General features: G+C 42.9%; 1 protein-coding gene across 5 annotated transcripts in view; it reads right to left on the minus strand.

Annotated features, from left to right (window-relative positions):
- Nucleotides 1-16,492, minus strand: part of col11a2 (collagen, type XI, alpha 2) — a 58,904-nt gene that overhangs the window by 17,214 nt on the left and 25,198 nt on the right. For 2 of the 5 annotated variants that reach the window (XM_037794590.1, XM_037794586.1), the window contains 21 exons: nucleotides 14,281-14,394; nucleotides 11,996-12,211; nucleotides 10,238-10,291; nucleotides 9,284-9,325; nucleotides 8,910-8,972; nucleotides 8,678-8,752; nucleotides 6,767-6,853; nucleotides 6,425-6,481; nucleotides 6,070-6,123; nucleotides 5,862-5,915; nucleotides 5,673-5,726; nucleotides 5,151-5,204; nucleotides 3,831-3,884; nucleotides 3,651-3,695; nucleotides 3,492-3,545; nucleotides 2,169-2,213; nucleotides 1,950-2,003; nucleotides 1,743-1,787; nucleotides 402-455; nucleotides 241-285; nucleotides 4-57 (listed from right to left, as the gene is read on the minus strand). In XM_037794590.1, the coding sequence (XP_037650518.1) occupies nucleotides 4-57; nucleotides 241-285; nucleotides 402-455; nucleotides 1,743-1,787; nucleotides 1,950-2,003; nucleotides 2,169-2,213; nucleotides 3,492-3,545; nucleotides 3,651-3,695; nucleotides 3,831-3,884; nucleotides 5,151-5,204; nucleotides 5,673-5,726; nucleotides 5,862-5,915; nucleotides 6,070-6,123; nucleotides 6,425-6,481; nucleotides 6,767-6,853; nucleotides 8,678-8,752; nucleotides 8,910-8,972; nucleotides 9,284-9,325; nucleotides 10,238-10,291; nucleotides 11,996-12,211; nucleotides 14,281-14,394 (1,374 nt within the window). Of the gene's footprint in view, nucleotides 1-3; nucleotides 58-240; nucleotides 286-401; nucleotides 456-1,742; nucleotides 1,788-1,949; nucleotides 2,004-2,168; nucleotides 2,214-3,491; nucleotides 3,546-3,650; nucleotides 3,696-3,830; nucleotides 3,885-5,150; nucleotides 5,205-5,672; nucleotides 5,727-5,861; nucleotides 5,916-6,069; nucleotides 6,124-6,424; nucleotides 6,482-6,766; nucleotides 6,854-8,677; nucleotides 8,753-8,909; nucleotides 8,973-9,283; nucleotides 9,326-10,237; nucleotides 10,292-11,995; nucleotides 12,212-14,280; nucleotides 14,395-15,665; nucleotides 15,877-16,492 lie in introns of those variants that run through there. The other 3 variants (XM_037794589.1, XM_037794587.1, XM_037794588.1) reach the window with 3 other exon arrangements.

Consider the following 16,492-nt stretch of genomic DNA (forward strand, 5'->3'; position numbering starts at 1 on the left):
CACCTTGATGCCACGAGGGCCAGGATAGCCGATGCCTCCCTGGGGACCGTTGGGACCCTGGAGACGAACAAAGGATGAGTTAAGTTACGAAAGTAAATATGTTGGGTGTCACTTTTTCCATGCACGACTACACAAAGACTGTACTGTAAATGTTTTTTATTTTATTCAAACTCTTGGTGAACGGAGTTTGTTAGATGGAAGGCGTGTGGTGTGATGGGGTTGTGTGTGATCGACACCCACCTGGTTTCCTTTGGTGCCAGAAGGCCCCTCCTTTCCTGGGTGACCCTGAGAAGGGAAGACAGACAGAGAGCTCAAGCCTCAGGAAGGACATCCAGTGTTAATGGATTATTCAACTCAGTTCAGTTTTAATGATATAAAGACAAAGGAAGAGACAAACGTACAGGAGGGCCGTCGGCTCCGGGCATTCCTGGCAGACCTGGTTTTCCTGTTGGACCCTGGAGGAGGAGACAAGGTGGTCATGAGTGAGAGTCCAGAGAGTGGTAGTGTGTTACTGCACCTGAAACTGTGTAGCTACCAAGCTGACAAGTATTCACCCACTAACACCAACTAATGACTCACATAGATGAGGTAGCTAGAGACGGTTCTGATTCTCCCTCAACCGTACAAATCACTAAACGGTTGCACTGATCAGGGATCAGAGGGGCAGCGTTAACTAGTGAGCTTTAGAGGTGCAGGAGTGGTATCAATCTTCTCACCTAACTATCTACAAGAAAGCAAATAAACACACTTCACAAAATGAATATTGCTTTAAAAGTCTACAAGAGAGACAGACGGCAATAAAGAGTAATCATCAAGCAACCCTCCTCGTCCTTTAATCAGGAGGGAAAGTAGGTCCGGTACTCCGTACCACTAAAAGATTCAGTTCCGTATACGCAGTACCGGGAAGGAGGGGACAGCAGCTGCCTGCCGAAACCCACATCCAGAACAACCTGTCACTCACAATCACACTTCAATCATCATGAAAAATGATTCTGCGGCACTTAAACAACACTTAAGAGATGCACAAAGCTCGGGGTGGGAGGAGAACAATGTGAAGGGATGAAGGGATGAAGGTTGGGGTAGTAGGAGTAGTACCGGCAAGAACTTCAATCTACTTTCATACATATAATTTCATGCATATGTTACATCTAATCTAACATTTTGAGTAAATCTGCATCTGTTCATAATTTCCAGATCATTTGAATAAATGTCTATTTAGAAATTTATACTAAAAATATTACAAAAATACTTTAAATATACTTTTAAAATATATCACTTTTACTTTCTGGAAAAATATGTACCAGGAAGTAATAATAATAATAATAATAACTTATTATATTATATATAGCGCCTTTCAGGAAACCCAAGGACGCTTCACATAGACATAAATAGACCGACAAACGGAACATAACAAGGAAGTGTAAATAAATATTCACAGCTGATAAAATACGTCTCTCCAAAACTAATATCCTACTGGTTTTCATTTTTGTGATATCTTTTACTGCATTATTTGTCACTCTAATATCATGTTATTCAATACAAGAAATACAACTAATTCAGAGAGCAGACTGCAGAATGCTCTGCTACCGCTGCGATATTGGACATCCAAAACACCTCAAAGGGTTAAATCTGCTCTTTTACGTCCCTCCCGGTCATCTGTTGTATAACTGTTGCTTGTTGAATATATTTCCCTGAACAAGTCCCCTTCCTGTATGTTGTAGTACATATTTTTGGTTTCTTACTTTCTCTCCCGGGGGTCCGAGGGCTCCCTGCGGTCCGGCCAATCCCTGCAAAGAAAAAAAATAGGAATAGATGAAAACACACTCTCAACATTACTTCTTCCATTTACTTTATGAGCATGTGCATGCACGCCTTTGCTCTTTAGCACACTTAGTGAAAGAAGTTAATATCACAGTATGTGATGGTGGTGCAGCTGTCCTCTGTCTCACCTGAGTTCCTGGGGTTCCCTGCTGACCTGGAGGTCCTGGCTCTCCTTGGGGACCCTGAGAGACAGAGAGAAGATGAAGTGATGACAGATGAGGAAAATCATATCTTAGAATTACTCATAATAAAAAGTTTAGTGATACTGTTAACGGGTACTGATATGAATTGATTAAAAAGGGTAAGGTTACATGGTCACATGGTAGATAACAGATAATGACACTGACCAGGTTTCCTTTGGGACCGTGGGGCCCGTCATTCCCTCGCACACCCTGAGAAGAAAAGAGCATGATAATCTGAATGAAATCTACAGTATGTCAACAGTTCAAACACACTTACTAATAATAATAATAACTGGCTCATTAAGGTGAAGGCTTCTATCCAACGCACATTTGCAGTGGGAATTATCCTTAATCATAGATTTTGTGTGTCTTTAGATTTGTGGGAATGAACAGGCACTCAAACCCTGCTGCTTAAAGAGGAACTCCACCGATTTTTACCCATAAATGTCTGTTTACAGGTCTTGTGAAAAAAGTTGTATAAAAGGGGAGACACCCCAGGTGAACGTTAAAAACGTTAAACTTCCCCAGTTGATGACTGAGCTGAAGGAGGCGAGATTGGAGCAAATGTGATTAAAAAAAGTTATTTTTATAAAACGGTCGGTATATCGTGACAGTAGTACATGAAACAGTTGCTCCTAACGGCATCTGCAAGATTTCACATACCGGAAGAAAACAAGCAGTCAGAGCTGATCTGAGGTCTGCTGTCCAGCTGCCAATCACTCTGAACTTCGACCAAACGGTCAAACTAGGCAGCACTGATCAAAAAACTTAGTTTTTAAAGTTATAATAGTAATATAGTATATATAGTAATCAGGACTATTAGAGTGTTCAACTGGGAAGCTGAGTTGCAGATGTCTCTTTCCCAATGTAAGTCTATGGGAAAAAGTATTTTTGGGTCCAATGCACGGAAGTTGCAGTACCGCCGTTTGACCACTACGAAAGTCCGTATCGACGCTTTTCCTGGGGGCTTGAGCTACATTAGTGTTACTAGCATAACGCACCTGAATCTCTTCTGACCAAACTGTCAGCGGTCGAGTTGCATTGTGGGGAATGTAGGCACCAAGGAAGTAGAATATGTAGAATAAAAAAAGATGATGTCTCTGATTCTGCTGCATCGATTTTCATCCTTTTCAAAAAGCTGTGATTCAGACAATGTTATCGGAGAACCGTACCGAGTCCTCTTAAGGGCAGACTTCAACCGCTGTAGCCAAACAACTCTAGTATACATAGAAATACATGAGTGTCAAATGGATACATGGGACTTGAATCCTAAATCCTGTGTGATACCGGGCGTCTTGGTGTTGTTTTGAGGTAAGTGTGGGACCATTACATGTTCATTTTTAGGTTACTGGATATCCCCCTGCTCATATCAGATCACAGGGTTGTTGTTTCAGGAGGGCTGTGGGTGTTAACGGTGGCCACAGAGGGACAAAACAATGCAGCTAAAATGACAGCAACACGATGCGGTTTAAAATAGTTTTTACTCACAGGAGGTCCGGAGATTCCAGGAGGACCTTTGGGTCCGAGCAAACCACGAGGTCCCTAAAAACACACACACACACAAACACACACACACAAGCCTAGATCAGTCAGTCATCAAAATCACATAAATGACAGATTCAATCAGGATTCGAGAGGGGCACTCACTGGTTCACCTGGGAGACCCCTGGGTCCGATGTCTCCGTCGTCTCCCTGGAAACACACAGAAAGGACATGCGATGAGGACGGGAAGGTGGTGATTATTAACAGTTATGGAGTGACACAATGACAGATGTTTCTGAGTAGTGCCTGGAATCATTTCAAATTCCTTTTCTCATATCTTCATACCCTCTCTCCGTCCTCTCCTTGAGGTCCTAAGGGTCCCATTACTCCTGAGTCACCCTGGGGAGATGAAAAAAATCGAGGAGTGAGGAATCAGAAAAAGATTATACAAAGACTATAAAGATATTCAAGTATTTAACTTCTTATAAATATTAAAGAACAATCAATAATGTTTTACTACAACTATTACTATTACTACTACTGCTATTACTACCACTACCACTATTACTACTACTACCACTATTACTACCACTACCACTATTACCACTACCAACAGGTGACGGAGAAAACTATAGATCTAAGACGAAACTGACAGAAGGCAGGACTCTGAGAAAAAGTCTGTCTGCTACTTCAGCACCACGGACAGCGCCGTGGAGTTATCAATACACAGTTAGGCTGCTGATATTTCAGTCACGGTCAGGGCCATAGATTCTAACTTGCACAGAAGTCAAAGATCAATGAGTCAGGAAGACTAAATGGTAAATGGACTGTGTTTATATAGCGTCTTTCTACCCTACCGGACAGAGTGCTGTATAATCTGCCTCTCATTCACCCATTCACACACATTGACACGCAGATGGTGGCAGAGCTGCCATGCAAGGCATGGGAGCAACTTGAGGTTCAGATGGATAGATCGTAACTTTATTGATCCTGAGGGAAATTCAAGTTTACAGCATCACCGTTCCATAGTGCAAAACATGTTAGTAAAAAGGCACAAGTAAGTAGCACAAAGTATAAAAGATATACCAGATATAAAAATACCAGGAGATGAAGAAAACTGTAAAGAAATTAATAAACTGAGATACAGGACTATTATTCACTAAATGTGAATATAGTGCAAAAAGTGATATAGTGCTGGATAATAAAATATAGGAGATGTAGAGTCCAGAGGATTAAGAGATGTCAAATATGGAATATAATAATAAAGAGCTGAGGTAGAGAGTTTTTTAAAAATAGATTAAAGTGCAGAATAAAGCTGTACATTGTTTGTAGAATACAGTAAAACAAGTCTAAAAGTCTGTAGTGTCTCACTCAACACTTCTACATGCAGACAGGAGGAGCCAGGGATCGAAACTTGTGATTAAAGGATGACCCTCTCTACCTCCTGAGCCAAAGCCGTCCCTACCTAGACTAAATTAACATATTCCACGACACAACCCCTCTGCCCTTCCACTCTCACTGCTACTAGGGTATGGAGAGGCAGGTTAACAAGGAGCATGCATTGGGGTCATTGCATCCCCCTTCATCCCCTACACAAACCGCCTACTGACTGCTACTAATAATAAGTGATTGTGGTATTTTGATCATAATTAGTTTTAGACTCACCCTGTGTCCTTTGTCCCCAGGCAAACCAGGAAGACCATCAAAACCGCGGTCACCCTGAGAGAGACAAACACACACACGTCAGATATTAATGCTGCATTGCAATAGATGTAAGAATGCATCATAAGTGGAGTTGAATTAATAGTGAGTTTGAACGTTTTGCACATACAGTAGTTGTGGTTTCGGGACGCCAGAGACAGTATTGGATGTTAAAGTGCACTTTATTGTCTCCAGCGAGACCAAGTAAAAGCTGGCTTAATCATATTCCCGTGTAGCCTACCAGGTTGTACATTTATCGTTTCACCACAAAAAAAATTGAACTACAAGCACCTAAAGACTCTGGAGGGATAAAGGTTTAATCTTGAGGTAGCATCACAGTTACTGTCTGTATGAATCGGCACCTAAATGATCTATTCCAGGACTTTCAAAATGTCAAAGTCAGCTAGAAACAAAGAGAGATAATCACAAGCCAACAGAGTTCATGTTGACGATGTCTATAAAGGAATGACACCAGAGAGAGGTTACCTTAGATCCAAGCTCGCCTGGCATCCCGCGGGCACCATCAGCACCGGCACGGCCCTGTTAGGAGACAAGCAGAGGAACAACGTGTTATATGAGACACGGTTGAACCACTTTGACAACTCTACCCATGTTTTGTTTTTGACAGGGCATACTCGACATAGACAAGGCAAGCCGGACGTTTCTCATACTCACTCTTCTTCCTGATTTGCCGGGTTGTCCCATCATGCCCTGGGGTCCCCTGGAGCCCTGGAAAATGAATAAGATATCACATTTTTTGTCATAGATCTGAGCTGAGTATAAGTTCAGTAATAAACACGATACTTTACTGTAAAAGGAAGACGACATGCAAACGTTTAAAATGATTTGATTTTGATGTTTGGTCAGAGTTCAGTGTTTTTACCTGAGGACCGGGGTCTCCACCTTCTCCCTTCAGACCATTACTACCTGGATTTCCCTGAAATGGACACAATCACAATCATCATCATCATCATCATCATCATCATCATCATCATCATCATCATCACCAAAACTATCATATTCTCCCCTTAATAATAAAAAAGAAAAATGCAATTACGAGACGAAAACAAACAAAAGAATGTCTGATATATGAGAGATCCATTATGAGATTAAAATCCTTGCATCCTGTAGGTAACACCTTTATTTTGTATTGTGTAGAATCAACTAGATTGTTTTGCAATGACAGCAACAAACTCTTGATATGAACAGGTGATGGTCCAAATGAGCGCAGTACATACCAGGGGTCCGTGGCGTCCGGTGAATCCCATTGGTCCAGGAGGTCCTTTCAGAGCCATCTGGAGAAAACAACATCTCACAAATCAATGATCAAGGAAGCACATGGCTGCTTGTAATGTTGGTGATGTGTGAAGAAAGTCACTTTCACACTCATTATAAATCTCCCTGGATGAAAACATCAGCCAAATGTCTAAAATCACTTCAATAAGGGAAGGGTCTTTTTTTTTTTTTAAATCAATAGCAAAGAAAGGCTAACGTCTACCAAATCATATGTGCATATAATCCTCCACTGATATGATCCTTGAGGCAAACAGTGGACATGTGAAGTGAAAGTGATGACTGACCCTGGCCTGAGACAAGATAGCCGCTGCCTGAGCTTCCTGTGCAGAAACGGACGGACCCTTATCTCCTCCACTCTGACCGAAACGGAACTGCAGAAAGAAGAGAAAATACATCTGTTAGTGCTTCATGAACGGTCGGGGGGAAACTGTTGGACGCTGCAGAACAATTACTTGAACTAATAAACAAACAAATCAAAATACGACGGTGAGTTTATGGATTGTGGCTGTTGAGGTTCCTCGCTGATCACCGCGACAGTTATTTGGTCTTTGAGTGGCCAAAATATTTAAAGAAAAGCCAGCATCAAACCATTATAACAGGTATTTATACAGAACATACAGAACATGGGCTAATGTTAAAAACCTTCAAGGAGAGGTAAACATGCACATTCTCAAAATTGTTTGTGGTGCTGGGAGTAGATCCCTCCAATATGTACGTCTTCAAATAAAAAATGACACACTTCTCTCTGCTTTATTAGTCAACGTCTCGGTCAACAAGGACCTTCATCGGGACATTCAGTCATCATCATCTTCATCAGTCATTTTTTATTTGAAGACGTACATATTGGAGGGGATCTACTCCCAGCACCACAAAACAATTTGAGAATGTGCATGTTTACCTCTCCTTGAAGGTTTTACCTGGGATCCTCAACCCTGCAACGTAGCACTTCTCTAAAGAAATATAACCAAGAATGTTAAAAATCCTCATGTTGGAGCAAACACATAGACTATATAAAACATGGACGTAGTCTCTGTGACGTCACCCATAGGTTTCTGAAGGGTGGTTACTAATATCATTTAAACGGTTGAGTTCTATAAAAACTCACCCCCGTATCGTGAACTGTTTTTGTACCAGGCTGTAAACATGTTTATAGCATTTTAACATTGCCGACAGCAAAGCATAACTTTACCTTTAATGTCATCAGACAAAGAGAAAAGCTCTCCCCTCATTAAGAAATGCTCCTAAATCAATACCAGAGTACTTCCTTGTTGTTTGAATGAGGCGGTTCTGTTGAAGTCGTGTGTGTTTGACCAAACAGCGAGAGACATCCCCGCAAACTCCACCCGAAAGTTACGGTACTTTCAAAAGGGACTACCAACCTGACCAGGGCCTTTATGAAGGGTAAAAAGGTCCCAGGAACTTAATTTAGACCCTGGTCTCTGCAGTCAAACATAAAGAGTTCCAGGGGGAAAGTGTGGTCGAGACGGGGTCTATGGGGATTGACTCACTATTGGAAGCCAGCCTCAAGTGGCCATTCAAAGAACTGCAGTTTTTGGCACTTCATTTCTAATGGTCCGTGTCCACAGCCTCCGTGCTCTCCACGCCTTCCATTCATTGTCTAAGTAAGCAGCTGCGCAATGCATTCTGGTAGCGTGGCGTCGCGATTCGAGAGACTAGGCGTCACGACGCCCGCTCCTCATTTGCATAAAGTTGAGGGCTTGTCTACTTTATGCAAATCACGGGCGTCCGACGCGACTCGCCGCCTCTCAAAACTCCCGAGGATCTTTTAAAATAAACGTTGTTGATCCAAATTAAAGACAGATTCATCAACTGCATGGGTTATTTCTCGCCTCAAATGTTTTCAGAAACACATTTCAGTGAACTATTTACGTGAAATAAGAGAAGAAAGTTTCCAAACGAGCCTCCAGACTGGTTCCGGTTTGAAAGCTGGGAGCAGCAGCCAACGGCCGGAAAGCACTCGTCCAATCAGGTGTGGACAGCCGAGTCTAGCGACACCCCACCAAGCGTCCGATGTTGGGAAGCGGCGCGTCCACTCGCGATAAAAAACGCCCCTGTGGATATGTACCGTAAGCACTACGCGGAGGTTGATGCTTGAGCCAAACATCACTCACATTTATGGTCCATCCAGACGGCATCCATTTCTAATAAAGGATCAGAAGTTAAGGGTCACTCACAGGCAGCATGACAGAGGTTCCAGGAGGTCCAGGGATCCCGTCAGCTCCAGGAAGACCAGCCTTACCGGGAACGCCCTGCGGGATGGAGAGAGTGAGGGAGGGGTGAGCTGGCAGGTTCCAGGAGAGAGCAGAAGTGAAATATGCTTCTTGTGCAAGGACCAATAATGTCTCAGATTCAGCGCTGATGTCTCAAACAAACCTGCACTTCTTCAGATAAAGTGAAAAAACTCACCCTCTCGCCGGAGTCACCGACGGAGCCAGGAGGTCCAGAGGAGCCGGGGGGGCCGGTAGGACCCTGAAAGAGGCGGGAAAGGCTGCTTAAGTGTTCTGATTACAGACTCAATAAGGTGCAGTTTGATTACGGTGTTGCGTAGGAATATCCTTAACATAAAATAATGTTAATTGTCACAACCTTACAATAGAGAAGTGAACTGGCTAAGGTGCTACGGACTGGCAACAAGCTAATTACACCACTACCAAAAAGAATCCATAGCTAAGAGAATACTAATGTAGAAGAGCAAAGTACAGGATTATTAATGTAACATTTAGAGGTCAGTAACTCGTCTTTCGGACAGAAAACAAAGGGAAGAACCATCGTTTACTTACAGATGGTCCCTCGGGTCCTGGAGGTCCTTCAATCAGCATACCCTGCAGGAGTCAGAATAAAGTTAAACGTGTTACGCAGGAGGAAAAAAACCTGACAAAAGGAACCAACATTGCAAATACATGTCATCACTCCATTAATCATACTGGGATTCATGTTGTTTGTTTGTAATGCACCTTAACTAGTACAACCCGTTACTGGAGAGATCTGTATGTTATTTCATCATTTTGGGACTGAAAAGGAGGAATGGAAACATGTAAAGCCTTTTATACGAGGACAGAAGCTTATCATTTAGTCTTTGGATGGTTGCTGCCATTTGAACTACAAGCTATCTAAAGCTATGGGGAGTTTATTAAGTACCCCACATTGGAAATGAACAGCTGATCAGCTAATGGATCAACTGAAACAAAGATGGACCAATGTAGGTATAGCCAACTGCAGATTATGTCCTGTGACTTAATAGAATAGAAACAGAATTAAGATTGCTAATCATCTGAACACAAAGGGACTTAAAGCAAAGGATGCTGTCAAAAATCTTGGTGTTTTAATCGACAGAGATCTCAGCTTCAATAACCATGTGAAAGCGATAACCAAATCAGCTTTTTACCACCTTAAACACATAGCGAAACTAAGAGGTCTTATGTCAAAGCATGACCTGGAAAAAACATATCCATGCCTTTATCTCGAGCAGAGTGGATTACTGCAATGGTCTATTCACGGGCCTGCTACCTAAACAGACCATCAAACAGCTTCAGATGCAAAATGCAGCTGCTAGAGCTCTTCTGATCGCATCACTGCAGTACTGAAGTCCCTGCGCTGGCTTTGTACGCTTTGAGATCTAAAAGCAAGGTTGTGACTGGAAGGTTGCTGGTGCAAACCCCTGGAGCTTGTGGGAGAAGTGAGGGGTTAAACACACCTGCTCAGGTAAAGCTGCTTAAAGACAGTTAGTAACTCACAGGCTCCAGGACAGCGGGGTCTCCTTTCTCTCCTTTCTCTCCTCTGACGGCAGCCTGAGGAAAACACACATGTAGCCAACAACACAGCGTAGTCAGTACAGAGGTGCTCTCTCTCTCACACCATCATAGAGTGCTGATCTGGCTGCATGCGTTTAGACAACAGCTGTACACAAAGACACATTATATGAAACACTATTACGCTATATGAAACAGAATGATGAAATGAAAACCTGCTTTGCTTGTGATAAAAGCTTTCGTCCAAAAATACAGATGATTCAACGGTTCTCCAAACTGCTGGTCCGTAACTTGTAGAATCATCTGGGCTCAAGCAGCTCTAAATGAAGCCATACACCCAGATAAATGACACTTCCAAATGTCTCTTTATGCGGTGTATGTTATAGTTCAGGTATAATTAGGATCCCCCAATAGCTTCTACCGTGGTGATAGCTATTCTTCCCGGGGTCCTGAGTTTCTCACTATACGCTGTATAGAATAAAAACCCATTTCAACCACTGATGTGGGGACTACGTCTTGGTCTATTTGAAATGCATTCAAATACGGGTGTCTCTGTGATTGATTGAGCTTGCCAGAATAGATGTTAACTTGGTGGCCAATTTAGAATTTACTTACGCCACACTTTAGGTGGGAAACTGAAAGGTACGGAGCCCCATTGACCCCTAGGAGAACATCTTTATTAAGTCGTGCCCTCAAGTTAGTATCTCGAGTAGAGCACTTCTTCCAATCATTCCTGACAGTCCACGCATCGCTGACGTACGGAGCCCCCTAGATGATGTACTTCGGTAAAGTGTGAAAGATATTGACAGATTCAAACTTCCTGGATCAATAACTCAGAACAGAAACGTTGTTAAAACACCAACGAGGGCTCTTTCTAACCGTAGTGAGGTAGACAATGAGCTACAACCTCGTTTTAATCACAACCAGCCTTTAATCCTCCGAGCTGGACACATTACATTATATATGTTTATATATATATTAATAACATGTGCAGCCGGCTGTGAGGCGTTCCCAGGCCAGTGTGGAGATATAATCTCTCCACCTAGTCCTGGGTCTTCCCCGTGGTCTCCTCCCAGCTGGTCGTGCCTGGATCACCTCCCAAGGGAGGCGTCCAGGGGGCATCCGTACTAGATGCCCGAACCAACTCAACTGGCTCCTTTCAACGCAAAGAAGCAGCGGCTCTACTCCGAGTTCCTCACGGATGACTGAGCTTCTCACCCTATCTCTAAGGGAGACGCCAGCCACCCTCCTGAGGAAACCCATTTCAGCCGCTTGTACCCGCGACCTCGTTCTTTCGGTCATGACCCAACATAATAACAAACAAAATATTAGGGATAATATCGAGTAACGAGTTACTAACTTGATGGAACGAGTTAATACAAAAATTCTCCTAGGAGGTCCAGGGGGGTTCACGACCAATATCATGAAATGAATACAGAGTGAAGGTTCCTTTTCATGGTCCAAATAGGGAACTCTGTAGCTGGGCCTAAAGTCCACACACTGATGTGTTCTAGTGAAGGTAATTGTGGCTCTATCCCAGTCTTTCAGCACCATGTTCAAATTAGCCACCATGGGTAAGAAGGTCCCAGCGTGGTTAAAAAACAGAACACATAATTAAAAGATAACGGCCTTTGAGAGACGGCAAACTCAAACAAGTCATTGGAGAGGACACTGAAGACTATAGGATTCAGAAATGGTTGAAACTGATTTAGTTTTTTTGCCTCTGAAGCAAAAACGACTTACGCCTCCCTCGTCTGTCACAGCGGACAGGGCGGGGCCCATGTTGGCATCGACCTCTCTGTTCTCCGGCATCGGCTCACTGTAGTCCCTGTAGGAATAGTCGTATTCCTTGAGGCCCACGTCCCCAGTCACATACTCCTCGGTGAAGGCCTCCTCGCCCACACCGCCTGCCTTGGCGGCGTCTACCTCCTCTCCCACCAACGTCGTCTCCACCTGGGGCTGGGTTGGATTTATCAGAGCCGCGACGGGATAGATGGAGGGGAGATAGGCGAGAGGATGAATCAAGCAAAGATGAAGAAGGAAGGAAGGAAGAGGGAGAGGTTTGAATGATGGGGAAATGTTAAGAAACAGAGAGGGAGTGGAAGAGGGGGGGCATATATAGAAAGAAGTGAGTCTTACCTTTTGCACAATGACATAGGGACAGAAAACAACAAGACATCGGGCAGACTGCGGTATCAGTCCTTCATGCTGTAACGTCAGTCTGATTTGTTCAGGTGAATTTACAGATTAGCAGGTTTATTATCCTGCCACTTTATACCTCCGGTTAATCATCTATTGTTGAGCTTTTAATAGGAAGTGTTTCCACCAAAGCATATCCTCATCAGCTTGTGTGTGATGACCTGAAATCTCCAGATTTACCTAAATCTATTATCTGACATTGTAAAGGTCATGCTCGTCTATAGTCCCTAAACACACAGAACTGATCAAAGCACTTTGTGAAAACAAGCTGCTGCTACTATGCAAAGCAAAAACTATGTTATTTTCTATTTCACTTACCATGGGTGTTTTAAAAACAAATACGAATCCAGTGGAGTTATGCTGTACAGTGAATACATCAGAAGCACGATCACAGCTAATAGTGAATAACATCGGTATAGGTAAATAAGTACATTTGTTCCTAGAATATATCATATATAGAGCTGACATTTGCAAAACATTCTTCGCATCAAAACTGAAAAACAAAACAAAGTCATCAGCTAATATAGATAAAATGGTGATGATGACAATATGGATTATTGCCAAAATAAGTGAACTGTGAGAAACAGATCAGAAGTGTGAGAGACTCATTCTCACATTCTGATAGTTTAGGGCTGTAAAGTAACCCACGGCAACGACTGTATTCTTTAGTTCAGTTAGATTTAGTTTTTTTTTCTCAAACCAGAATGCATTATATTCATCTCTCTTTTGTCGCTGTGGTTAAAAACTGCATATCAAATATTCCTATGCGGATCCCCTTTTTTCCACAAGATTTTTGTTCTTGCGTCAAGATCTGATCGCAACCTGATGGACGAAGGACCTCGAGATGAGAACAGGAATCTTGTTGTTAGGGGGGAGGGGAAAAAAAGGGGAGCCACGTAAAAATGTTTGATGATACGAGCAGATGAATGTGGTGCATTCTCTTTGAAGAAAGCTGTCTTGTCACGTGGCGTCGGTGCCAACAAAACATTGATGTGTGGTTAGAAAGAGAGACACAGAGCTACGTGGTTAAACTACAAAGACTGGGCTCACCACCACACAGGTATTACACTGTCTTCTTCCTTTGGTGATGGAGGTGTCTGGTATTGAGGCGATGATTTATTACCTCCGCCAAGGCCGAACGCCTAGGAAGGAGGTTATGTTTTCACCGGTGTTGGTTTGTTGGTTTGTCTGTTAGCAGGATTACTCCAAAAGTTCGCGATGGATTTGAAAGATATTTTTTGGAGGGGTGGGGTGTGGCATAATGAAAACTCAATTACATTTTGGTGGCGATCCGGATCATGATCTGGATTCATTCAAATATTTTGAAGGATTCCGATCAGCCTGACCTTTAAGACCACAGGGTATAACACATGTACAGTGTAACTGATGACGCGTTGACGACGCGTGACCCCGCCTCCTTCGGAGAGCAGAGTGTGGATGTGTGTACGGGAGCTGCTGTCCGTCCGCGGTGAGAAAGAACAAAGCGGTAGCTGACGGGATGAGAGACAACATAGTGTAATGTTATACAGACATAACAAGGCTGCTGGATGAGAGAGGCATCCGCCGATACGTTACACGGAAACACACCGTGTTAATAACAAGCCAACCACCTCGCGGAACTGCCAGCTGTGAGCTGTGATCTGTTTTTAAAGTCACGCACCTCGGCGGAGGTCTGCGCTCTCCGAGTGCAATTCTAGTTCTTGTTTTTGCCACAGTGCAAATTAAGCAAATCTATCTGGAGATTCTTTATATATTATATTATATTATATTGTATATCTATTCTTGATCTGTGTCACTGACCAGTGTGTAATTTTTTTATTTTTTTTTACCTGTGCAGGGATCTCTTCTTGTCCAATCACCTCACCCTCTGGCACCGTCTCCTCATAGTAATAATCAGTCTCTGTAGCGGTGTGGCCAGCCTCGGAATATTCAGTGTCTACATCCTTGATTGGTCAAGTTGACAGGAATTGGGGGAGCAGGGAAGGAAGTAAGCAGATTTTAATGGAAGAGCGCGGTTAGTTCAAAGTCTGCAAAGTCTGTAAGTGATGAGTTAAAAAGTGGAAAAAAAAAAATGGATCACATCATAAAATTGTGGTTGCCAGAGAGGCAAGGACATTTTTAAAGTTGTAAAGATCCATTTTACAAAAGAAATTTCAGGTAGTTTCAGAATCTCAATGACTATAAACTTTGCCTTGTGCAAAAAGATTTAGGGAGTCATTGAGACTACGTCGCTGAGATTTCTTTTTTTTATTGTATCGTTTTTGCTTTTTAAAGCCAATATTCATGAAAGGGGGGTGAAGTCTGCTCTTACTGGAAGTAGGACTGAGAGCCTCTATCCATCCCTTCAGATGAAAACATCAGAACTTGATGCTTTGGGATGTCTAGTTTCACCCAAGACCAGAAAACAAGAGAGACAACCCCAATCAACAGCCTCACAGAACATAATCCAGCTATGAATTTTCCATAACCCACTAAAGACCCTCACAATGTCACTCTACCTTGGAGCATGTCAGCTTCAAAGTAGGCTTCACATTGAAGGGAATTTAACTTCTAATAACACTTAAAGCCCGCTCTTTAGTTTCTGTGAGGCTGCTTTATTCATATTTAATACAAAGACAGGGAGACAGGTGTCAGAGAGAAAACACAGGTACTTCAAAAAAAAAAAATAATAGAGAGAGAGAGAGAATGACAGAGTGACAGAGGAGGTCTGTTGTGTTGCTTGTGTATACAATATGATAGTATTTGTGTTTTCTCAGGTTTAGAAATCCATGCTCATTCATCATTTCACCGGTACGTTAATGGTAAGAGACGGAGTGCTGGAGTGTATTCAGGGTTCTGAGATCCAGTTTCAGCGTGAAGGTAGGAGTATGAAGTGAAGTAAACAATGAAACAATTAGCCATGCTTCAATGTGCACCGCTGTATCATATCATATGGAGAAGTTGGGGGTGATTGTGATCATATGATATATAAACGGAGGAGAAGGGAACCCAGTTTGGTATGAACCAGCTTCCCCTTCTGAAGACCAGATTTGTCCACCATCAAGGATTTACCTCAAAATGTGCACCATCTATTGACAGATCAACATTACAAAATGTTTCACAAAATGTTTTGTTGCAGACCCTGGATGGTGGAAAGATCTTCGCAACCAGATGGGAACAGATGGGACATACGACTCTGGACGTTCTGACCCAAACATGGGCCGTCTTGTTGTACCTGTTGATAACCGTTGGTCATTTTCTTCGCCGGGACTGTCGTTCCACTCAGCGCAGTCTTGCCAAAGGGTGGGAATGGTTTGTGCTGGGATTTGACGTTAATGTCCAAGACCACCTTGGATTTCGTGGGTCTGGGTGGAGTGGGCTGGACGGGGGCAGACGTCGGAGCAACCTTCTTCGGGATGGAAACCTTCTCGACCGTGTTCTTCACAACTTTGCTCACCGTCGATTGACCAGAGGGACTTTGGTGACCACAGTTTTAACTTTGGTGACCTCTTTGACTTCTGTTTTTACTTGCGTTTTCACCGCCGAAGCTTTGGTGACCGCGGCCTTCGCCGTTTTTGTAGGTTCAGGTTTTGATGCTTTTGTGGGTTTCGGCGCCTTAGTAGCTTCTACTTTGGCAGCTGATTTAGCTGCAACGACCACAGTCTTTTCTATCTTTTCTACTTTAACAACTTTCTCAGTTTTTGCTTTTGTAGTGGTTTCAACTTTTGAATTTGCAGCGCCGGTACTTACAACGGCTTTCTTTTCTACCACAGTAATAACTTTGCCATTGCCATTAGCCTTGGCCTCGCCATTGACTTTATTCTCAGCTTTGCCGTTAACTTTGACTTTAACCTCTTTAACCTCGATGGTGGTTTTGCCATTTCCATTGGCTTTCTTCTCTGCTGTAGCTTTGCCATTGCCGTTTCCATTAGTCTTAGACACAACAGTGGTTTTTGACACAACGGTGGATTTTGACACAACAGTTGCTTTTCCATTCCCATTGGCTTTCTTTTCTGCCGAGGTTTTTCCATTTCCATTACCATTGACTTTCTTCTCAACTAC

This window comes from Sebastes umbrosus, chromosome 15, assembly GCF_015220745.1.
Source record: "Sebastes umbrosus isolate fSebUmb1 chromosome 15, fSebUmb1.pri, whole genome shotgun sequence".
NCBI lineage: Eukaryota > Metazoa > Chordata > Actinopteri > Perciformes > Sebastidae > Sebastes > Sebastes umbrosus.